Raw genomic sequence first — 25,106 nt, forward strand, 5'->3', positions numbered from 1 at the left:
GTGTTAGTGATATTTGATATTAACAAGGTCTATTAGTGTTAATCCTGTGTGCACTAGTAGCAGTGACCTCCTTTGAGACAAAAAGTTCTTCTTTCTTCTACCTGTTGGACTGTCATCAGCTATGGAGAAAGGAGGCTATATTAGTATGGACTAATGAAGCTACTTTTATAGAAACTCATTTTACAGATGGTGAAGAAAGTCTGCACAGTCACTGCAGAAGCTATTAATATCACACACTTTTGTACCGGAAGAGTATTAAACAAAAGCTTAGCAGCTGTGGAACACTTAATTCCTGCACTCATTTTCTTGAGTGCCTGAATCTTAATCACAAGAGAAAAATGTACCACAAAGTACAAATGAGATTCATGAACTATAATTAACTTCCTGCAGAGCATCAAAGCTGACTAGTTAAGTGCCATTTGATCATATTTTCCAATGGAGGACAGCCTCTCCCTGCCAGAAAAAACAAATCCCATTATTACTCCCATTTATAGGGGCAACCCTACATTTCTTACTCAGATTAAACCAACATTGACTTCAGTGGGAGTTTGGCTATAGGAAGGCATGCAGATCAGGCCCTTGCCGTTAGAACCATTAACACTTTGAACTGTTGGCTATTGTTTAGTTATTGGAAAATGAGAATTAGTGTTTAATCATTTTTATTTCTGAAAGCATAAAATCAAAATGCAAATGATAAATACCACATTGTAGATTTTAATGTGTACTAATAACAGAACTGCTGCAGCAAGTATGAAGCTCTGATGTTGCTAGTGGATAATTAGATGGTTAACAGGCTAGAAGAGACCGGTTTAATAGTTGAAGTGTGTTTGTTCGCTCACATTTCACATGTTTAATAATACTCTGTCTTTGTTTTGTTTGTTTAACTATTTCAGATGTTTCTATTTTGTTTTCTTTGCTAATGAAAATGTTTTCCCATTAAATATATGGTGAAATGATTTACCTAATTTTTTTATCAGCTAAATCATAAGTGATTCTGACTCCAGTCTGATCCTGGGCATATGTATTGCTGTGTTTGGCAGAAGGGCAGGTGGGAGATCATAGCTGAATTACCACTTACTTTTGATAGATAGATCTTGGGGGGGGTAACGTCATTTTATAGTCCATGATGGAATTTTATAGCTAAGTTAAACTCAGAAAATATAGATGTGTAATAGTAGCGCGGACACAAGTTTTATAGTAGAGCATGCTGTGCCACTGCAGTGTCAAATTCTGTCAATGTTCAGTGACCTATTTTAAGGGAGCAAAATCACTCCATTATCCTTGATTTCACAAGAAGAAATGATAGCAGAATTCAATCTGCACAGAAGATCTGAGAAATTATAATATATGAGAAAATCCAACAATCATGTTACAATAGCTAACCTTTCAGAAGTTACTAAGGAAAATATATTTTTCCCTTCTTTTGTTTAGTGGTATTCCTGACAAAAATATCGAAGTCCTAAATAATAATGTCAGCACTTAGCTCTGATTTAGAAATGTTGCTGGAATTACACAAACACATTGTGCCTGATGACATAGAGTTCATCAGAATGAAGTTTGACATTTATCTTAAAAGATAATGGGCCAAGGCAGTGGTTCACTGTAACAATGCCTAAACTCCCTTGTCATCTGGTTTAGAGATAAATACCATGAAAAAGGTCAAAACATTCTGAACTTATCTGTGAACTGAGGCAGAGTGAATGGATGTTTATAGCAGAGAACACTTTCTGAACAGACTTTGAATGCATGGAAAAGAGACAGTTTTAATTGGGGAGAAAGTATTCTTTTCAGGAAAAACCCTTTGGCTTTTTGGCAATTGGTGTCACTTCAAACTCTCGCAGTTGAGCTAACAGCGAACAGCAGCATTTGTGGGAGTTTGGCCTGAAAAGAGAGTGGTGGTTTTGTGTTCTAGAGGTACAATCTTTAATTTTTCAGGGATTTGTTCCAGGTGTGCAGCTTAATCTGGTGCTTGCTGATATCCCTTAATGAGAGGATAGTGCAGATCTTACTTGGCTAGGTTTAAAAGCCAGTCAGTAGTGAATGTTGGGGCACTGAACACTTAGCAGCTAACAACAGAATTTCGGTGGGAGTTTGTAGGTGGAAGTTTGTGAGGATTTATGTCCTCTCTTTTTCTGTAAGAGTAGGGACTCAGAAGACAAGGTAATGGTGGCTACTAAGGCGGCACTAGAAGTGACCCGAGAAGTAGAGGAGACAAAGAAGATGGTTGGATGCAGAAGCTTCAGGGTGTGCATTATCCTTGAGTGGATATCTGATGGAAGCTACTTATGCATGAAATGTCACTTCATAGAACTCATGGCAAAGAAGATCCAAGGATTAGAGATGCAGCTGGAGACAGTGATGGAATTCAGATGGGGATTTGTTGGTATAATGTAGGAGAAGAGGAGGAGGTGGTACAGACAACTCAATATTTGCAGCTACTTGCCAAACAAAAGGCTCTGAGGGGAAAAGTGCTGTAAGAGCGGGGTGATCCATGGAGGAGCATGACCAAAAGGACAAGACAGAGAAAGGCCAGCTACTGATGATGAAATTGAGTTGAGTAACAAATTTGCTGTACTGGGGAATGAGGAGAAGAAGCAAACAAATGATGTGGTGGCAAGGAAGAAAAGAATGGAAACCAGCCCCTGAAGAAGAAAGGAAAAGATGATGGTGATAGCCATAGACTGGAACCCAAGAAAGAATTAGAGTAATGTATTGGAAGACAGAGAGAACATAAAACAGATTCATATTGACACCCAGAAGAAACAGGTCCATGTGATTGAGAAATCCATGCTAAGAAGAATCAACAGGCCTGGCACCAGATCAGATCCAGAGAACAGAAGAGTATCCTGTCCACCAGGAGCAAGGATTTGAGATGTGGATGTGAGGTTGAAAAAGGATCCTGATAGGGCTAGGGAAAAATCCCCTGACTGTGCTGCATATTGGGATTGATGATTCTACTAGATTCCCACTGGAATGGATCAGGACGATTGTGTGAGACTGGATAAGTTGCTTAAAGAAGAGGAAGAAACATTCCTGGTCCCTGGAGAAGGAGGGGCCAAAGCAAGTCAATATAATGAACCTCAACAGATGACTCAAGGATTGGTGTTATAAGGAAGGTTTTGATATAATAGATTATTAGGAGGCATTTCTCTAGTCTACACTGGGGTGGGAGGGAATCAATCTAAGATACGCAACTTCAGCTACGAGACTAGTGTAGCTGCACATCCTTCAGTTTCTGCATCCAACCATCACAGAAAGAAGACTTTTTTCAACAGATGGACTCTATTTGATATTAACCTTCTGGGATCAAGACTGGCATGATAGATAAAAAGGGCTTTAAACCAGGAAATGAGGGGAGAAGACTGAGAGAGACTCAGATAATCTCCACATTCTGCTTCAATTCAAAGAAGAAGGAAAAACAGCTAAATGAAGATATAGTATGGGATAAGTGAACACCAGAAGGTGAAAGCATGGATGGCAACAAGATAGAAAGTAAAAATATTGACTGAAGTAGTAGTCAGGTAGATTTTACAGTTGGTCCAAGAGCTATACCTAATCTAGTTTCATAGAAAACTGGATGAGGTCTGAAGGAAATAACTGAGATGCTTGTATATGAATGCAAGCAGTCTGGGAAATAAAATGGAGAAACTGTAACTATTGGTGCAGGAGATCAAACTAGATATTGTAGGGATTACAGGATCATGGTGTAAAAACTGTCATGACTGGGGTACAGGTATTAAAGGATATGTAGTGTTTAGAGAGAATAAGAAAGGTAAGGTGGCTGGGTAGCATTGTACTTCAGTGATGCAATAAATTGTAAAGTAATAAGAACTGATGGTATGGACAAAACAAAATCTGTTTGGGTCTAAATCACTCCGGGGAAGCATTGTAAAAATGCTTCTACTGGGATAGTGTTAGAGGTCTGCTGTAGACTCTCAGGGTAGAACTTAGATATGGCTAAATATCTTTTTAAATCTTATTATAAATATTGTGTCATAATGTGAGACCATAACTTCCCAGCTATAGCTTGGAGAATAAATGCTACTAATATTGGTAGGACCTGGATCTTCCTGGATGTGATAAGACTACAGTTTTATTGATCAGGTCATCACTGAACCAACAAAGAGACAATACAATTTTAAACTTAGATTTGGTAAATAATGAGGACATCATGGTCATAGGAAATAGCCTTGTATTAAGCAATCAGGAATTGTTTCAGTGTAAATTATATAGAAGGATAATCCAAACCAGTTTGTCAGCTATGTTTATTATTTTCATTTCAAAAGGGCAAACTTTGGGAAATTAAGGGAATTAATTAAAGAAGTCAACTGAACTGAAGAGTTTAGACTTAAATGTGAGGGAAGCTTGGAATTTCTTTAAATCAACTATACAAAAATCTATCTCCTTTCGGTATTCCAGGCAAGGGGAAACAATATGTAGGGGAAGGTTCCAAACCCAGCTAGATGAATAAATGATTATTAAGAGTAAGCAGAGAGCCTGTAGCAATGGGAAAAGGGATTCATCAGCAAGAAAGGTGAATATTGTAGGCTAGAAAATGTAGGAATAAAGTGAGGATTGCCAAAAATCAAGCTGAATTAACTCTTGGCAAAAAATTAAAATAAATAACCAGATTTTTTTTAGTAATATAAATAAAAAGAGAATAAGGAAGGTTGTGCTGAAAGGTGAACTCTAAGAGTGAAGGGAGGTTACTAGTGAAGTTCCTCAAGGATCGATCTTGGGAACAATCTTGTTCATTATTTTTATTAATAGTCATGGCATAAAAAGTAGAAGTGTACTAATGAAATTTGCTGATTATACAAACTTGGGAGCCATCATCAATACAGAAGAGGATTGGAATATTGCACAGGAAGATCAGGATAATGTTGAAGACTCGAATAACAGAAATAGGATGAAATTCAATAGTACAAATTGAGAGATCATGCGCCTAGGGTCTAATAATGAGAATTTCTGTTACAAGCTGGAAGCTCATCAACTGGAAGTTTTAGAGAAGAGAGATTTGGGAGTTTTGGTTGATCACAGGATGACAGTTAATGTTGTTGAACAAGGCATTGGTAAAAATTGTATACAATTCTGGTCATTCATGTTCAAGAAAGCTAAATTCAAAGTGGAACAGGTGCAGAACAGAGCTACTATGATCGGGGTATGACGAGCCTTTCTTATGTGAAAAAATTGGTAGAGCTTGGCTTGTTTAGCTTATCAAAAAGAAGGCTGAGAAAGGATGATTGCTTTCTGTAAATACATAAGGGAGGTAAACACTGGGGAAGGTGAAGAGCTATTTAATCTAAAGGTCAATGTTGGCACAAGAACAAATTATATAAATTTGCCATGAACAAATTCAGGATGGAAATTAGAAGAATGGAGTGAGGTGTGAGATTCTGGAACAGTCTCTCAATAGGAGTTGTGGGACAACAACTTAATTAGTTTTCAGAGAGACCTGGAGTGGAATTATATGATAGGGTTGCTTGTGATGATATGGGGCAGGGTTAATCAACCATGAGAGTTTCCATCAGTTTGTCTCATGTTGCTGAAGCCCTGAAGCAAGAGATTTCAATGGATGACTGCAGAGGTCCTCCAATCTATTCTGGGTCAAAGGTGGTTTTGGTCTACTTCTTCTGAAGCATCAGAGATGGCCATGGCTGGAGATGGGACAGTGGACAGGAGTGGTCAATTCCCTGAGGTGGCACAAGCATTCTTTCTTTCACATGCCTGGCTGGATGGTTATTGCTCACATGCTCAGAGTTAACTGACACCATATGGGGTGAGGAAGGAATTTTCCCAAAATCAGATTGGCACTGACCTTGGTGACGGTTTGCTTTCCTCTGCAGTATAGGGTCCAGGTCAGTTACCAGGATTATCTGGGTATATCTCACTTAATCAGTTCCCCGCCATTGCAGAGGCCTCAGGCATTAGTGCATCTTGGTCCCTCCTATTCCCTGCCTGTGGCACATAATAGTTTAGGCCAGTGCTTCTCAACCTTTTTGCAGTCTAAGGCGCACTCCAATAAAGGGTTTGTGCGGCACACCCTCACCTCTGCATGCTAAAATTGCGTCTTGTGATCTCATGCATGATGAGCCACAGCACAAAATGGAATTTGGTTCTGACACTAATTAAAATAAATTAGCATTTTATTCCTTATGAGTGATTTTTTCAAAATTCCTGATGGCACACCCATTCATGCCTGATGGCATGCTGGTTGGGAAACACTGGTTTAGGCTCCTGAGAGTTGTAATACTTTGGTCTAATTTCAGTAGTTGGAGTTTGAGTGTAATTGCTGGGTGGCAGTGGTGGTGATGGCCTGTGATATATGGGACATCAGATTACGTGATCTGTTGGTCACTTCTGGCCTTAAACACAATGAGTCACATGTGATGGAAGGTGAAAGCTTAAAAACTTGATATATTTTTTCTCTAAAATTTAATTATATCCCCTTCTTTTTTTCTTTTTTTTTTTAGTTGGCAAAGTTATGTCTGCAGAACTGAGTGAGCAGGAACTCAATTCATTCTGACTGTAGATGGAAGGAAGCTAAACAGCAACAACTACTGCATTTACTGTCTGACTTTATATATTTATATTTTACTACTGCAGTCAGAATATAAGAAACCTTTTGCAGCTTATGAAGTTTTTAAAAATCCAAATGCACAGTCAAGAAGTTCACTGTTTGTTTGTAGACCTTTTTTCCAGCTGACAATTCAAAAAAAAAATTTGCTTAAGACAATACATTGTCAGTTGGCTTATCTTAGTTGAGGCACTGTGATGTTTTGTACAGAATGGATCTTCCAACAGAAGACTACATTAATTCAAGACTTTATGTTTTAAATAACCTCTTTCATGAATGCATTATAAAACATTTTTCAGTGGAAAGCAATAGATAAGATGTTTTGTAGAGATGGGCACAATACATAAAAGCATGAAGCGCATATTGCATATAAAGAGGGAGTAATATAAACTAAAATACAGTTGAAAGTTGAAAGTACCAAGGGGAGAGAATGTAGGATCCATTTGAGAGTGATGGGAATGGGACCATGAGGTTAACTTTCTGTTAAAGACATTTTAAATTGGTCAGGCTAAGGATGTTAACTTCATTATGTAGGAATGATCTTAAAATCCTGTAAATATTAATGTTTATTTCTGAGATAGATAATTAGACTTTTTAAAATCAACACAAAACAACAAAATACAGCAAGCTAAAAATCCATTTGAACAATACAAAACATGCCCACAGCTTATTATTACGCTTTAGTGTTATGCCAAATTTTCAATTTATTTTTGGTTCTGCTGCTCTTCAGCTTAATTCTTGATCAAATCTTATACCCATGCTCTTGTGGGTAGAAGAATTTCTTGGTAAATTTGAAGTGCGTTAGGTGGCAGATTGAAAAACAAGCTTAGTATCCTCTAGACCAGAGGTGAGCAAACTGTGGCGCATGGGCCACGTCCAGCCCACGGAACCCATCTGTCCGGCCCCTGAGCTACTGACCTGGGAAGCTAGCACCCAGCCCCTCCCCTGCTGTTCTCCCTCCCCTGCAGCCTCAGCGTGCCGTGCCACCGGCACAATGCCCTGGGCAGCCTGACCTGGTGCTCTGTGCTGTGCAGTGTCATGGCTGGCTCCAGCCACAGCCGCGCTGCCAGCTACCAGTGCTCCAGGCAACGTGGTAAGGGGACAGGGAGCAGGGGAGGTTGAACAGAGGGTAGTAGAGTTTGGGATGGTGGTCAGGGGACAGGGGTGTGGATAGGAGGCGGGGCAGTCAGACGGCAGAGAATGAGGATGTTGAATGAGTGCTGGGGTTCTGGTGGGCAGTCACGAATGAGAGGAGGGGATGAGGCAGTCAGGGGCAGGGGTTCTGGGGGCGGTCAGGGAAAAAGGGTGGTTGGATGGGGCAGGGGTCCTGGGGGGGCATTCAGGATGAGAGGAGGGGTTGGTGGGGGGTTCTGGAGGCATTCAGGGGACTGGGAGTGGGGAGGGTGAATGGGGCAGGGATCCTGGGGGAGGTGTGGTGTCAGAGGGGAAGGAGCAAGGGTGGGTGGGAGAGAGATTTGGGGCCGGGGATGGGCCATGCCTGGCTGTTTGGGGAGGCACTGCCTCCCCTAACTGGCCCTCCGTACAGTTTCTGAAACCTAATGCCTCCCTCAGGCCAAAATGTTTGCCCACCCCGTCCTAGACAATCTATCACAGAGAAAGAGAAAGAAGACAAAATAAGTGAGTGAGGAAAATTTAGAATGTCACTCTGCCAATTACAAAAAATTAATATAGAAGTTATGCCTTACAGAATTTTGATACCTTGCTGGAGAGAGGAGCAAGGAGACAGAACATCTAATGGCAAGCCAAATACAGCACCTTAAAAAATATGCATTTTACAGTTTTAAACATCTTCCTGCTAAATATTAAATCTGTTTTTATCCGATTTTTCTTCTAATTTGATCTTTTTTTATTTGGGCCAAACACATTTTACTGAGCTGCCTTTTACTTTCTCAGCAGTACACAATGAAATAAATACTACAAAGGTCAAAGTCCTACATGTATTCACAGCCTGAGGAACTTAATTGTGGGAGTAGAGAAAAGGACCAAAAGAACCACTCCACAGCCATTATTCTGGCTTTTAAGTCATTTTGTTTTTCCCAAATGTGAGGCTGCCACATGCCAACCTCGATTTAGTGTAAACTAGAGCAGCTTAAATGCTGCTCTATTTTTACAACTTGCTGACTCTATCCCCTCTCCCGCCCCCCCTCCCACATACTTCTCAAGGGCTACTTGACAACAAAAACCAGCCAGATACAGCAGTGTCCTGGCCATTCCCTGTTTTACCAGTCCCCACTAGGGTCCAGTATAGGTGTCCTGTTGGTGCCTCTGTCAAGCTGTCTTTAGTGGCTATTGACCGTGAGTGCCAGCCTCAGGGCAGACTCTCCAGGAATATGGCACAACCCTCAAAATGGTTGTATGTTCTAGAAGTAGATTTTTACCAAACAAAAAAACAAATGTGAACTCCTAAAGCACTATAACAGCCTGAACATGGAGTCACAGATAGCCTTCTTGGGCACTCTGATCTATCTTGCCAACCAGGCAAGCTTCTCTTTGTGATAGATTGTCCCTTACACCAAAAATCACAATAATATTCAGGTTACTCTTAGTCCCAAAGGACCAGTCACTTATCCCATATTAACTGTATTGCAGAACTTAAACCAAAGACAACACTTGTAGCCAATCTGTAACAACTTATCTAAAGATTTATTAACTAGGAAAAATAAATTGGAGTTGTTTACAAGGCTAAAACAGGTAAACATATACACACACAAGAAGATAGTACTGCTATAATGTGCAAGCTTTATATGTCTATTAGGGATAACCCAGACAAAACAGCTGGGGTTCTTTTGCTTATGCTTAGTGATTCTTGTTTCTTTAGAGTCCAAGCAGGGGAAATAACCTAATTTCTCCTTATCAGGGATTTTTATTCCAGTGTCCCCAGAGTCAAAGCTGATGGAATGAGTTCAGATGCAGGTCTCCTCTTCCTGGAGGCAGTGAAGAATACAATTAACCATGCATTGGGGAGGCTGGACCTCCCCAAACAACCAGGCATGGCCCCACCCCTGCTTATCACCACTCCTTGTGTGCGGCTCCAAGTCCCGTCCTCCAGTGCTCTGGCTGGGGCTGGGGAAGCTGGGGCTGGACGCTGCCCACCTTCCCAGCACTCCGGAGATGGAGAGGCTGTGGCCACCCGTTCTCCCGTGCTAGGGGTGCTGCGGCCACCTGCGCTCCCATGCTCTGGAGCCGGGGGTGGGGGGGAAGGGCAGGGCCAGGGATGGGTCTGGGTGCTAGCCTCCCCCAGCTGGCAATTCACACGCCAACCATGCAATTAACAAAGTCTTTGTTCTTTGATGTCTCACTCACAATGGCTTATTTGGTTTAAAAGGCATTCTCCTTTGGCAAGACCTAACATCTTCTATAGGTAGCCAGTATTTGCATTAGAGAAGGCTTTTCTCCTGTTTGATGAGTTCCTCAGTTACAGAGATTTACAATGTAAACAAATAACATAACATCTGTAGCCATGATGTAAAGTTATAAGTGAGATCATTGCATGCAGCATCATACAAGCATTTCATCAGGTCTGAATACCAACTTAACATCTATTTTAGCAATGCTAACACACCGGTAAACCGAACTATGTCCAGCTGTTTTGCCTGCTTGTTGGTGTTCATTGAGGATTAGGGGCCTTGCCATATGCTGGTGCCTGGTCTGGCAGCATCACAAACTATATCATTGACCATACACTATCAGTGGAATTCTTCCACTTCCATGACAAGGGAAGGATTTCCCAAGCAGAAATCTATACTTGCCAATTAAACTGGCTTTTAAGGTTGCTTTGTGCCATAGAAGGGCTGTGATGTGGTATACTAACCTACACTGGCCAGGAAGAGTTAGTGAGCTGCTGTGGGATCTATCAGCTTCGCCCTGCTAAACCTACAACAGGTGCCAGACTTGCAGGGAGGTGTTAAAAAGGGGCTGAGCACAGCTCAGTTGGGCTGACCAGGAAGGAGATCAGATCATCATCTCTCTGGCTGAGAGAGGAATAGCTTTGAGATCCAGTTGCCTGCCAGAGCTTCCCCAATGGAAAGTAGGCCTGATGTGGGAGTATTGTGTAATTTGTCACCGGCGACTTATCTGCTGGTGCTGAGTAAGGGTGTATCTACACTACAGGATTATTCCGATTTTACAGAAACTGATTTTTGGAAACAGATTGTATAAAGTCGAGTGCACGCAGCCATACTAAGCACATTAATTCGGTGGTGTGCGTCCATGTACTGAGGCTAGCGTCGATTTCCGGAGCATTGCACTGTGGGTAGTTATCCCATAGCTATCCATAGTTCCCGCAGTCTCCCCTACCCATTGGAATTCTGGGTTGAGATCCCAATGCATGATGGTGCAAAAACAGCGTTGCGGGTGATTCTGGGTAAATGTTGTCAGTCAATCCTCCCTCTGTGAAAGCAACAGCAGACAATCATTTCGTGCCCTTTTCCTTAGATTTCCCTGGCAGCTGCCATAGCACGGCAACCATGGAGCCCGTTTAGCCTTTTTTCACTGTCACCGTATGTCTACTGAATACTACTGACAGACGTGGTACTGCAGTGCTACACAGCAGCATCCCCTTGCCTTTGCAAGTTGGCAATGACGGTTACCAGTCATATTATCCCGTCTGCTGCTGTCATGGGTGCTCCTGGCTGGCCTCGGGGAGGTCGACTGGGGGCGCATGGACAAAAATGGGAATGACTCCCCAGGTCATTCCCTTCTTTAAGTTTTGTCTAATGGAGAGTCAGTCCTGCCTAGAATATCAGGCAAGCCTACTAAAGAACCACAGAGGCAAACAGCCGCTCCGGGTCAGAGCCCCAGACATCCCGCAGAAATGATGAGCTGCATGCCATTCTAGGGGGTGCCCCTGCAACAACTCCTCCCGTTGCTTCCCTCATCCCCCACCCCTACTGGGCTACCGTGGCAGTTATCCCCCCATTTGTGTGATGAAGTAATAAAGAATGCATGAATAAAAAAAACACAGTGGCGTTTCGTCTTTTGGAACAGAGTTCTGATGGATTCATCTCCCCATACAGAGATCAGCTTCAGTATCTCCCGTATGGTCTATACTGGAGCTCTTGTTTGATTCTGGGACTACGTGGTCACCTGTGCTGATCGGCGCTCCCTGCTGGGCAAACAGAAAATGAAATTCAAAAGTTCGCGGGGCTTTTCCTGTCTACCTGGCCAATGCATCCGAGTTCAGATTGCTGTCCAGAGCGGTCACAATGGTGCACTGTGGGATAGCGCCTGGAGGCCAATATCATCGAATTGCGACCACACTAATCCTAATCCAAAATGGCAATACCGATTTCAGCGCTACTGCCCTCGTCGGGGAGGAGTACTGATATCAATATTAAGAGCCCTTTATATCGATATAAAGGCTTTGTTGTGTTGATGGGTGCAGGGTTAATGCGATTTAATGCTGCAAATTTGATACAAATTCATAGCGTAGAACAGGCCTAACTCTGCTGCAGGTGTTGTCCAGTCTAAGGGGATGACAGCTTAGTAATAGACCTTTTGTTTCTTTACACCTGAGTGGCGACCTGGTAGAGAGTTGTCCCGAGCCCAGAAGTGACCCAGTCACAGTGGCACAAAACATTTTTTACCGGGTAAAAGATCTAATCCCATGAATACAGCGACACAGACTTTGTAGGTAGAGAAGCATTATAACTATTACTATATCACCCAGCTTGCACCTCACAAGAGGGTAATTTTCAGAAAAAAATATGTTTTCTGTGAATGAAGCAGATTTTTGTTTTTCTTATTTAAATGGCAGTTGTTTGAAGCAACATGAGTGTTTTATATTGTCAGAATAAATCCCAAAAAGAAGTATTGGTGGCACTTAGAAAGATTGGACTGCAGGTAAAGGGGCTGAAGTATGTGATAAATGCAGTTATACTAAAACACTTACGGTATATAAGGAGTTTATCACACAAACCCACAGTTTATGACTATCACCATTACATGTGTCGTTCTTTGTGTGTATCTGGCTATATGGGTATGTAACACTAGGAGACAGTGAAATATTTCAAATAATGTATTTAGGAAAAGGATATATAAATATATAGTATATACCAGTAGATGTCCTTTCTGAGGACAGGATTGAGAGACAGATGCTTTAGAATTCTCACTTGGTTGTTGGCAATGACATAGGTGTTGTGTAGGTGAAAAAAGAACTTAATTCTCTTAATTTAGAATAATTTTTGAGCACTCCGTTCAAATTTAGGGGGGGAAAAACCCTGGGTTTGTTTGTTTATACTTTATATTCATACAGCCCTTTGCATTTACATAGTCCATTCCAGCCATGTATCTCAAAGCACTTACAAATATTAATATACACAACATTGTTGGTAGATAGGTAGGTAATAATATTTTCATTTGCAGATGGAAAACCTGAGGCACAGAGACATGAAGGCCCATATCCTCAAAGATAGTTATTATCTCCTATTGATTTCAATGGGGATTATGTGTCTAAATACCTTTGAGAACTAGGTCTCAGTGCCCAGGAAGTCTGTGACAGAGAAAAGTATAAGCCAACTAATCTGAATCTTAAACATGTGCTTTAGCCACATGACTGTTCTTCCCCTTCTAATATTGTATTTGTATTGTAAAATTGCAGACCAGGTGGGTTAGACAGGATCATGAAACATAGCTAGTGGTGTATCTTAGTCCACAAATAAATAATTGTGCCTTTTTCTCTAAATAATTTTAAACTAGTGAATAAAGATGCCTCTCCCTACTGCCAAATTAATTTCACACTTAATTTATTTCCCAAGTGAAAACAATGCTTCTACTGTACATTTTAGTGTTAAAAATGGAAAATAATGTATTTATCTCTAAAGACAGGGTATTATAGTTGAAGTACAGGGCAAAGAACAGTATGTTATCTACTGAGTTCTTCTCTCCTTTACCAATTCACTTATCTGTAGTTCAGCAAAAGGTTCTTAAGGGACCCACTGTAAGTTCTAATTGAACTGATGTATTGCTCTTTGCACCTGATTGCCTTAGTTAAATGAGGGAAATGAAATCAATGAGGTGCAATTACTGGAAGGTTACAAAGAACGTGAATTCCTGTGGTTCTATCTCCACTTCCTTCAAATTCTCTTATACACAAAAGCAGCTTCCTAATTGGTATTGATTTGTCAATCCCTTGAATTCAGCAATGTCAGAATAGAAGTTACAGGATTGTGTTTCTGTTGTTGTTTTCTGTTGGGGTATTTTTGGGGGGATGTTAAAATACTAAAACCAACTTGGGACCACGTAGGATTTTTAGATAAGAAATCTTATATTCTTCATAGACTTCAATTGTGTACATTTTGAAGAAAGAGGGGAGCCAAGGAGTCTAATGTAACATAAAATAGATTTTAATTTCATCAGTAACCTACATTTGATGAACACATTAAATAAACTGAATTTTAAACTGCATCAAAATTGGTTTGATTGTCTTTTTCCGTGTCATTAAGACCAATCTAAAAATGCACATTCATAATAATTGTGCAGATCCAGTTTTAGTGGTTTAGTAAAACACAGTTATAATGACTTTAATTTCTATAGTGAATAGCAGACTTCCGATAGAAGGACTGGAACCGTACTCTATGTGTGTGTGTCTTTGTAAATCTGGCTAACGTCCCATCTTATATGAAAAATGCATACTGTAACTCAGAAACCAAGGTCAAATTGTTGGTATCCCAGTATATAATTGTTAAGCGTTGATCAGGTTTCAGTAGTTAAGGTTGCAAACAGGGTTCTATTAAAGAATGCAATTTTCAGTCCCTCTATAGCTTTGAATAGAAAACATCGTGTGGGCTAAAACTTCTAAAATGATTCTGAAAATAGAGGAGAATTTTTGAAAAAATATTTTCTGTAATGAGTGCTGTAGTAATTATAGACAGCAGCCAGAATTGTCAAACCTGGGTCCCTAAAGTAAGGCTTCTAAATAAAGGTGTCCTAATTTTCAGAGGTGCTGAGCATCTACAGATCCCGGTGAAATGCTACTGAATGTCCATTTTTATTTAGGAGCCTAACTTTAAAGAGCCAAGTTCAAATTCTGTTTGTCCGTATCACATGAGTATAATAAAGTGTGAGACTAGAAAGGAAAATATTTTTATTTAACATCCAAATATCAAAACTTGTGGATGAATGCAAAAAGCTGCTGCTGCCTGTCCTGTGGCCAGTGGCCCTTCAGGAAAGATCAGGGCCCAAATGATCTGTGATGACCCTGTGGGGAATACCTGGGGGCAATCAGGTGCTCCAGGTTGCACCATTTAGCTAATTAGAAATGCAGCAGCTGAGTTGAAAAGAAACAGCTAGAACAGTATAAAGAGGAAGTTGTCTCTACAGAAGCCCTGTGATAGTTGCAGGCTAGAGGAAACTATAGGATGTGGAATAAGCCGCTGTGGGGATTAGCCCTGAATGAGGGCTTGGAATTGACAGCAAAAGCCCCAAAAGAACTGTCAGAGTCCCTGCAGAAGGGAGACAGTGGGGAGTTCCTGTCAGTAAGGTCCAGGAAAAGAGCTCGATAGGCATACAGCTTGAGCCTGGCTCCTAGGAAGGGAGTAGGAAGATGAAGAGTGTTAATTTAATTTAATGGGGACTTGGGGCTCTCAGTCCACAGAACTGACAGCTCGTAAGCCCCATGTAACCACTCTGCAGCCCCCTAAAGGGTCACAACCCCCTCCCCCAGTTTGAGAACCCCTAGTAGCAGAACAGAAGACTGAACCCTAGCGTGGATGGGTTGGAGCAGCTGAATCTGTGAGGCAGGAGGGGCTGCTGGCGATTTACTGAAGAGAGGAGGCTGGAGAAGAATACAACTCTGGTGGGGAGGAAGCTGAAGCCTGGGACTATCTCTGTATTGATTTATTGGTTATTAATGAATAAAGTCTGTTGGTAACAAAAAAATAATGAAAAAGGAGTTATGGAAGGTAAAGTCTGACTCAGGACTAATTTATATAGCCAAAAGGGGAAAGTGAGGCACATTTCCCAAGGCCTGGTCTTGTGACACTGACCCTTCATTTGCTCATATTCAGAGTGATTATTACCTCATCTTTTGCTATAACAAATAGCTGAAAGTTGCTGTTGAGTTTACTTCCAGAATCTCACTAAATTTGTTGAAAGGAAGCTGTTTAAATTACATTAGCACTGATTCCTTAGTTGAAAGTGAAGGATAGCTCCCCACTACTTCCTCCTTTACTTTTATTGGGGAAAGAAGTTCTGTGGCACATGTTGGATGTTGTCAAAATGTTCCTATAATTCCTGTGGTTAGGTGAGGAGGGTTTTGCTGTAGATTATATAGTCATATTGTTTTTCATAAAAGTATCACTCGTGACATTAATTTTAGAGAGAATGTACTAAATGTCCTAAAATTTGGACAGGGAGGTATCTGAGGGTGGAATTTTATTTACTGTGTATCAGGAGGCAGCTCGGTAATTACATACAATAAAATGAGCAGTCTGGATATGAGATACTCATTTGTAAGTGTAAGGCCATAAGAACAAGGACAGGTGCCTGTTGGTGGAATATCATTTACAAAACAAAAGAATAATTAAATTTACATATAGATGAATGCCCAGAGAGTTTTCAAAATGTAAGCTTCTCCTTTGTTCTTCAACTGGCTAACTTATAGGTCTCAAAATGTAACCATAAACAAGGAATCATCATCAAGTGGAGGTATTTCCAATGGGTTCCCACAGGGATCAATTCTTCCCCTAGTCAGTTTAACATTTTTGTCAGTGACTGGAACAAAAACATAAAATCATCGCCAATAAAGTTTGCACCCAACAAACAATTTAGGGGTGTGGTAGATAATGAAGAACACAGATAAGTTATTAAGCGTGATCAGGATCACCTAGTAAACTGGGTGCAAGCAAACAAAATGTGTTTTAATATGGCTAAATATAAATATATACACCCATGAACAAAGAATGTAGGTCATACTTACAGGATGGTGGAATCTGTCTTGGGAAGCAGAGATTCAGAGAGTTTTGGGGGCAGAGGGGAATAACCAGCTGAACATAGGCTCAAATGTGACATTCTGGCCAAAAGAGGTAATTTGATACTGGGATGCAGAGTCAGGGGAATCTTGAGTAGGATTAGAGAGGTTATTTTACTTCTGTATTTGGTAGTTGTCTGACTGCTGCTGCTGGAATACTATGCCCAGATTTGGTGCCCTCAATTCAAGAAGGATATTGATAAATTGGAGAGGTTTCAGAGGAGAGCCACCAGAATGATTAAAAGATTAGAAATCATGCCTTATAGTGATAGATTAAATGAGCTAAATCTATTTAGCTGAACAAAGAGACTGTTAAGCGGTTACTTGATTATACTATATAAGTATCTATATGAGAAATAAATATTTAGTTACGAGCTCTTCTATAGAGCAGAGAAAGGTATAACACAATCCAATGGCTGGAAGTTGAAACTAGACAAATTCAGACTGGAAATAGAGCCTAAAATGTTAACTGTGAGGGTAATTAACCACCAGGGCCGGCTCCAGGCCCCAGCACGCCAAGCGCGTGCTTGGGGCAGCATGCCGCGGGGGGGCGCTCTGCTGGTTGCCGGGAGGGCGGCAGGCGGCTCCGGTGGACCTCCCGCAGGCGTCCCTGTGGAGGGCCCGCTGGTCCCACGGCTCCGGTGAAACATCCACAGGGACACCTGTGGGAGGTCCACTGGAGCTGCGGGACCGGCGAGCGGCAGAGCACCCTCCACGGCGTGCCGCTGTGCTTAGGGCAGCAAAATGGCTAGAGCCGACCCTGTTAACCACTGGAATAACTTAACTAAGGGATGTTGTGGACTCTCCATCATTGACAATTTTTAAATCAAGATAGGATATTTTTCTAAAATAATTGCTCTAGTAATTATTTTGAGGAAGTTCTATGGCCTGTGTTATACAGGAGGTCAGACTATGTAATCACAACGGTCCTTTCTTGCCTTGGAATCTATGAATTTGTGGATGTGGAAGGGGAGATAGTTTTCACCTTTATAACTTTTAACTGTGTGACCTTTCCCACTGATTTCACTAGGATTACTCATGAGCTTATGTGCATGCTTAAATGCTTTTGCTAAATTGAGGTCTAAATGCAGGAAGCGGTGAATTTCCTGAAAAGCATCTTGATTTTTATAAAGTTAGTAATGTAGGAACCTTTGCCCACAAACCTTTCTAGCAGATGTCATTTTCATTTAGCAGAGCATAGCTCTATAAAGTACCTTTTTTGCTGATAACTATTGCTTGCTTTTTTCCAGGTGGTGAGTATTCTTCGCTCCTGTTATCTTTATCCCCCGTTTTTCTCTTTCTTATACCTTGAGGATGTGTTGTATCCTCACATTGTCATATTTCATATGTTATCTACCTTAATTTCCAGTAGACAGTCAATATTGCTGCTAGGATTAAACTTTGCCATGTTAATCAGGTCCTCAATTGTCAACCTACTGTGGCAACCTAATAGATGGGGAGAAATGCTAATATAGAGAATAAATGTGTCAATCTGATTCTGCAGACCCCCGCCAGTGAGTGAAGGTGCACCCAAAGGAACTCTGATTGCTGTTGTTACTGCTGCTGCCTTGAATCAGACTATTGTGTATTCAATTGTTTCAGGAAATGAAGATGGTAAGTAATAGTATCTCAATGAAGTTGCAGATTATGCTGTATGGTACATTCATTAAAAGTAAACAATTTCAGAAAGTGGTGTATATATAAATAAAATAGCTTGTGCGAAATCCTGCCTCACCCAAGCCTAGCCCAAGTAGCAGCTCCTGCTGCCATTACTCTGCTTTCATAAACCTGCTACACCCTGCCTATGCAAAAGAACTGCATTTGATGCCCTTTACAGCTGAAAAGGAAGCAGGGTTTCCTCCTTAAAATGTAAGAGATATTTTTCGTAGCTCAGTAAGAGTAAGTGTATTCTAGCTAAAATGTAGGAAGTTGTTTGGTTCTACATTGTGTTATATATGTGTCAATATTAGATTCTTCAGTTGTCATTAAAAATATATATAATGTGCTTTTGATTGTGCTTTAAATGGAATCAGCCTAAATCTATCCTTTGTATAAATGGGATGCTCACTACCCCTGCAATGTGATTTTTATTGATTATCATGAACACTTGAAAAATATCATAGAGCCACACAATATCCCCCTTCATGAAGAAATCTCACTTGAAAAATCTCCATGCAGTATTTTCAAGGTATCATCCCTCCAGGTGAATGGGCTTATGGCTGAACAGGAGGTACAAGAAGGAATAGTGCAAGGACCTATGTGTTCATTGATAATCCTAAATTTACAACAAAATCCAGTTGCAACACTACTGTATTTTGGTTGTCCATGAAAATGGTCAGTCTACCAAACTGGTCCCTGCTGTACGCAGTGTAGTTGTAGCCATCACAGGCAATTAGAGAGACAAGATGGGTGAGGTAATAACTTTATATTACCTTGTTTCTCTAAACTGCTCTCTGGCGCCCCTATTTTTCCTTGCACTATGTCTCACTGTTGGTCATTCTGCCACAGGTGACCTGGTTGTGGCTTCACACTTTGCTTCCTCTCCTGGGAGCAGATATAGGACATTGAATGGGATTTAATGTTAGTGGCCCTCAAGTATTCACATACAATAGAATTTCTGACAGGTGATCTTGAGGTTTGCCACATAGAGCAGCTGGTTCTCAGAACTGTCTTCTGGCCAGCTCTGATAATAAAATGGTGCAATACGTCAACTGCATAGTGTTCAAATAGAATTGCTTCTGATCTGTCTCATGGCTGGGATGAAAGTGTATATAGTATAGTATTGTAGTCGTGTCATGATCGTGGCTGGAATGGAAGTGATGATGGGAGATTTACATGTTCCTGGTGAAGTTCAGCCCTCTTCTTGCACACTGATAAAACCTCTCTGCTAGGGATAACATATCCCTGCCTCTAGCATGCCACATCACTAAGGACCCCACTGCTGAAAAATGCACACACTTGATCAACTCAACCAGGATATATTTTCATTTAAGGAAGTATTAGACTTGTGTTAGTTGATTGCAGTAGAGAAGCTTGCAAAAAGATTTGCCATAACTTGAGTCAGATTGTTTCAGACTAGCCAGCTGACAGCTTCACTCCTTGTTGTGGACCAAGGCGGATTAGGGATTTGTGAGGCCCTAGGCCAGAGCAAGTGAGGGCCCCTCCCCACCACTTCTGCCTGCAGTCTTCCCCTCCCATCTCCTCCCCACTCCCTGGTGTTCCTGCTGAGGAAATGGAGTTGGAGTGTGGAATCTTGGACCTCCCCCGGCCTCCCCTCACCTGGCACTCTTGCCAGGAAGCGGGTCAGCTCACGGGGGCTTTGTCCGCTGCCCAGCAGGAGGGCCAGGCAGGCAGAGTGGGGCAAGCCCCTGCGCCCTTACCCTGCTCCTCAGCAGGAGCACTGCTTGAGCACCCATTTTTCCCAGCAGCTACTCTGCCACTTGTGGACCATTCCCTTGGGATAGCTGAATCCACTCTTCTTCTGACTTGCCAATGATCTACAAACAAAAATTACATGCTGACTTAAATGCACATGTTAAGAACTTTTCTATTTCCATACTATGCCCTGGGGCCTTCTTGAGTGACAGCTATGAATGTCAAGTCTGCAAATGATTGCTGTCAACAGATTTGTAGGTTGAATTGGTGGTACTGGTACTGAACTACGTACAGAGAAGTCTGATTTGTTTTAATGTACTGTAAATTTCATTCATGACAGTGCCCTACATACTACTATGTATCATGATGGCTAAAGTCTGATATTTAAAGAAAGGGGTAAAATGTTGGTCTCAAACTTACCTCATTCTCAGATGCTCACCATGCTTGACCTTAAAAATTGCAAACAAAATTACATTGGGTTATTTGGGGGAGAATGGCATTAACCTTCTCCCAGCTGTGGGAATAGTCTGTATATCCAGATAGTTTTTGCAGCTTACCCTGAAGTTTGTTGTTCCACTTCCAGTACCCACATCAGCAGTTGTGTCCTTTTCATGATAACAATAAGGAACGCGACTGAGGACAGGGGTGGTGAAGACTTCAATCCCTCAACCCTCTGTAGTAGGAGGCAGGAATGAACAATGTCTTTACAAGAATGGAAAAAACTTAGTCTTAAAGATTTTGAGGAAACATTCTATTAGTATCTACAGGTTTTAGACAGTTACTTCTTTTGTTTTTTTCTGGATTCCAGATGTGTTTGCCATTAATAACAGAACAGGTGTTATCTTCATTAAAAAGCCTCTTGACTATGAAAGTGTGAAAAGCTATGAACTTTGGGTACAAGCAGACTCCCTACAAGTAGTTCGATCCAATCTACGTGTCCCTTCCAGAAGTAAGTTCTATTTCATGTATTTTCAAAAATCTAAACATATTTAATTTAATAAAATACTTTTTGGGAATAAATAATGTTACTATGTAACTTTATCTTACAGGGTATTGATAAGCATTCACTCTAACCAGTTATATAGTAATTTTGTATTGCTCTATTTTCACTGTGTATGTAGATAGTGATACCAAATAAATCATAAAATATGCATTAAAACCTCCCTAGTAGTGTCTGCTCCTAGGGAGGGGATCCATGGAAGAGATAATACTGCCTAATTACTAATTATATACATGATATACACTTGTAACTCTTATTATCCACAGGAAAACAGGCTTTCAAAAGTTGAATTAATATTCAGTATAATTACAGGTTCTCCTTTTAATTGAAACATAAAACCCATCAAAACCTCAAAAACTGAAGCAAAGTTTAAGAATATTTTTTCAAACAAAATATACAACCCAAATACACACAACTCACCATTTCTGCAGGGCTGATATTTGTTTGCAGAGGAGATTGGTGGGTTCTAAAGTTCTCTGATGCAACTTGTAAACTTATCTCTAGGTGAAACTTCAAAGTGGGGCCAATTTTTTTAATATCAATCAGGGAAAACAATTTTAACACCAATAACATTATTTTTACTCCAAAAATATGAATCATAATCTATCCAAAACGACTTGTCTCCTACTGGAAATGCTTAATATAACTGGTAAGTAACATCCAATAATTAGTTAACAAATTTCATGGTCTTTTTTTTTTTTATAGCACTTATTCTGTACACAGATTGAAAACACCTTCACAGTACGCTTTTTATTTTGGTAGGGTTTTAGAAACATAGTTCTGAAAAATAAGAACTTTGCTAGGAACTTCTAAATGCTCATAATAATAAAATTGCATAAGAAAAGTCATGTTAACTGGTAAATGTAAATGATTAAAGCTTATGGTAGTTTAACTTGTTACATTCTGCTTACTTCACCACAATTAACTAAACTTAATGGCCAAAAGCAATAGAATAGTTTGCTGGACTTTCCACTATTACGAAGAGGCAGGGAATGTGTGCTATATACAGGATTTGGTTTTGTTTATGGCTGAGAAAAACCTTTGCAAATGTTTGGGATGTTCTCTTTTCTTTCATGCTATTTTCTGAACACATCAAAGTGATTTAAAGGTACCAAGTAATCATTATAGTTTAATGTGGCACAGACATTTATGCCCTCACACATATCTACATTGAAAAATGTGTGAAGTATGCCCGTACTGGGCAGCTTCCTGTCTTAAGAGATCATCCAAAGTATATTTGAAGTGTCCCCAAAGATATTGGGCCTGAGTCTCCATTGCCCAACACCTTGCATACTCATTTCAGTTGATACAAAGTGAAAGCAAAGTGGAGGTACAATGCTACTAAATCAAAATTAAAGCAGTTTACGTCCATTTTGCACTGAAGTAAATTGCTATGCAAGGTGTGAGGCTACAGGAAATCAGCTCACTGAGAGCAGTCGTGCTACTGCTTTGTTAGAAGACTACTTACCAGAAGGAACTTATTTATTTCAGTTCCCTCTTTACACATAATAGGCAAGTTTCCCTGTGTAGTGTGTTCTGCTGTCATATGTGAAGTGAACCTTGGCTCCAGGGCATAGTCCGCTGTGGATGTGGTTATGTTACCAATGTTGTACCAATATAACATATGTAATATGTTACCAATATAACAGTTATTCTGTGATTTTTATTTCTGGACTTGCCTCTTGGCTTATTGGTGGCCTTAAAAATCCATTGTGATCCCTTGATCCTGTGGCTGCTCTGCACCTGGCTAGCCCTTAGTACAGTTTAGAACACCAAGAGCTGTTATGGTAGGTGAGAATCACTGAGGTATGGGGCACCTCCCTTTTCCCCAGCCATGCCCCCTGCCCAGTCCACAGGAAGGATGGTGACAGGAATCACCATCATGCCTCTGTACTAGGAAGATCTTCCTATAGCTGGGTAAGCCAGTGATTCAGCTAGCCATAATGCAGAGGGGGACTCTAACCTTCCATCTTTTTAGGATCAAAATTGACACTTCAGCTGAAAAATCATGACAGATAGTATTGTCTACACAAAAGTGCTGGCCTTAAAAAGGTTGGCAAGTGTTCAAACTTACTGAAATGATTGTACATTGTTTTGTGTTTTAAGTAAACACAAATGTTAATGTGTTAAACTTTGTAATCATATTATAAAATTGAAATTACAGACATTAAACACATTTCAATGTAGAAAAATGTATAAATCTTTTCCTATCTAAAGTGCTGTAATCGTGGGCCAGACCATAAGGGATCACCATTTAAAAAAGCCTGGTGAAAATAACAAAGGATATACCATTTAGTAATAGCCTTGTAAATAAGAATAAATTGACACAAGGTGGGTGAGGTAATATATTTTATTGGACCGACTTCTGTTGGTGAGAGAGACAAGCTTTCGAACTTATAAGGAGCACGTCTTCAGTTCTGGGAAACTAACTCAAAACTCATCATCAGAAGCAAGCTCCCCACAGATCAGAACACACCAGCTTAAAGCAGCACCAGATCCTGCCAGAACAACAGATGCAAAGCCAGCAGACACATCTCCTTTGCTAAAGTGATCACCACCCCCCACAACACACGTTTCAAGATCCATGAGTCCTACACATGCCTATCACTACATGTGGTGCACCTCATCTTGTGCACTAAATGGCCCAATAGCAACTATGTAGGTGAAACCAGATAATCATACACTCTGATAAAAGATTAAAAACACCACATCATCTGGGGGTGAACAGTTTTCACAAAGCAATTACTCTATATCTAACCAATCAGTCCTCATCCTCAAAGGAAACCCACACAACACCTTCAAAACTTGAGTCTGGGAGATTAAATTCATAACTTTGCTAGATACTAAAAATCATGGATTGGATAGAGACACTGGTTTTATGGCTTATTAAAACAAACTGTAATCCACTAACAACCCCTTCCCAAGACGCTTCCCCATTGCCCTTCCTTTTCTCCCTATGACTGGAGGTGTGTTAAAGGGCCACTTCACCTTGAATGGTCCCTTGAAATAGGTGTTAGCCACTTATGCTAAACATTTTGTTCAAATCTTGTATTTTGCAGTGACACTTTGAGCAAGTTTCCCAGAGTTGGAAAAGAGCTCTGTGCAAGTTTGAAGGCTTCTACTTCCCACCAACAGAAGGTGGTCCAATAACGATATTACAGCTCTTATGCCAGAAACTGTGCCCAAGATTAATCAGACCAAGCATGTTTCTATTTACAATTAACATTGATGCAAATAATACTCATGTACTTGTGGCACCTTAGAGACTAACAAATTTATTTGAGCATAAGCTTTCATGAGCTAAAACCCACTTTATCGGATGCATGCAGTGGAAAATACAGTAGGAAAATATATATACACAGAGAACATGAAAAAATGGGTATTGCCATACCAACTATAACAAAGAGTAATCAATTCAAGTGGGCTATTATCAGTAGGAGAAAAAAAAACTTTTGTAGTAATAATCAGGATGGCCCATTTCCAACAGTTGACAAGATGTGGGTAACAGTAGGGGAAAAAATTAGCATGGGGAAATAGTTTTTACTTTGTGTAATGACCCATCCACTCTGTCTTTATTCAAGCCTAGTTTAATGGTGTCCAGTTTGCAAATTAATTCAAATTCTGAAGTTTCTCATTGGAGTCTGTTTTTGAAGTTTTTTTTGTTGAAGTATTGCAACTTTGAGGTCTGTAATTGAGTGACCAGGGACTTTGAAGTGTTCTCCGACTGGTTTTTGAATGTTATAATTCTTGATGTCTGATTTGTGTCCATTTATTCTTTTGTGTAGGAAGTGTCCGGTTTGGCCAATGTACATGGCAGAGGGGCATTGCTGGCACATGATGACATATATCACATTGGTAGATGTCCAGGTGAACGAGCCTCTGATAGTGTGGCTGATGTGATTAGGTCCTATGATGGTATCTCCTGAATAGATATGTGGACAGAGTTGGCAACGGGCTTTGTTGCAAGGATAGATTCCTGGGTTAGTGTTTCGTTGTGTGTTGTGTGGTTGCTGGTGAGTATTTGCTTCAGGTTGGGGGGCAGTCTGTAACAGAGGACTGGCCTGTCTCCCAAGATCTGTGAGAGTGAGAGATCATCTTTAAGGATAGATTGTAGATCCTTGATGATGTGCTGGAGAGGTTTTAGCTGGGGGCTCAAGGTGATGGCT

The 25,106-nt window shown here is 40.6% G+C and overlaps 1 protein-coding gene across 1 annotated transcript in view; it reads left to right on the plus strand.

Moving 5' to 3' along the window:
- Positions 1–25,106, plus strand: part of PCDH15 (protocadherin related 15) — a 1,406,570-nt gene that overhangs the window by 1,228,704 nt on the left and 152,760 nt on the right. The window contains exons 29-30 of the mRNA XM_050959272.1: positions 18,070–18,179; positions 20,749–20,889. Of these exons, the coding sequence (XP_050815229.1) occupies positions 18,070–18,179; positions 20,749–20,889 (251 nt within the window). The remainder of the gene's footprint in view (positions 1–18,069; positions 18,180–20,748; positions 20,890–25,106) is intronic.

This window comes from Gopherus flavomarginatus, chromosome 6 (assembly GCF_025201925.1).
Source record: "Gopherus flavomarginatus isolate rGopFla2 chromosome 6, rGopFla2.mat.asm, whole genome shotgun sequence".
Taxonomy (NCBI): domain Eukaryota; kingdom Metazoa; phylum Chordata; order Testudines; family Testudinidae; genus Gopherus; species Gopherus flavomarginatus.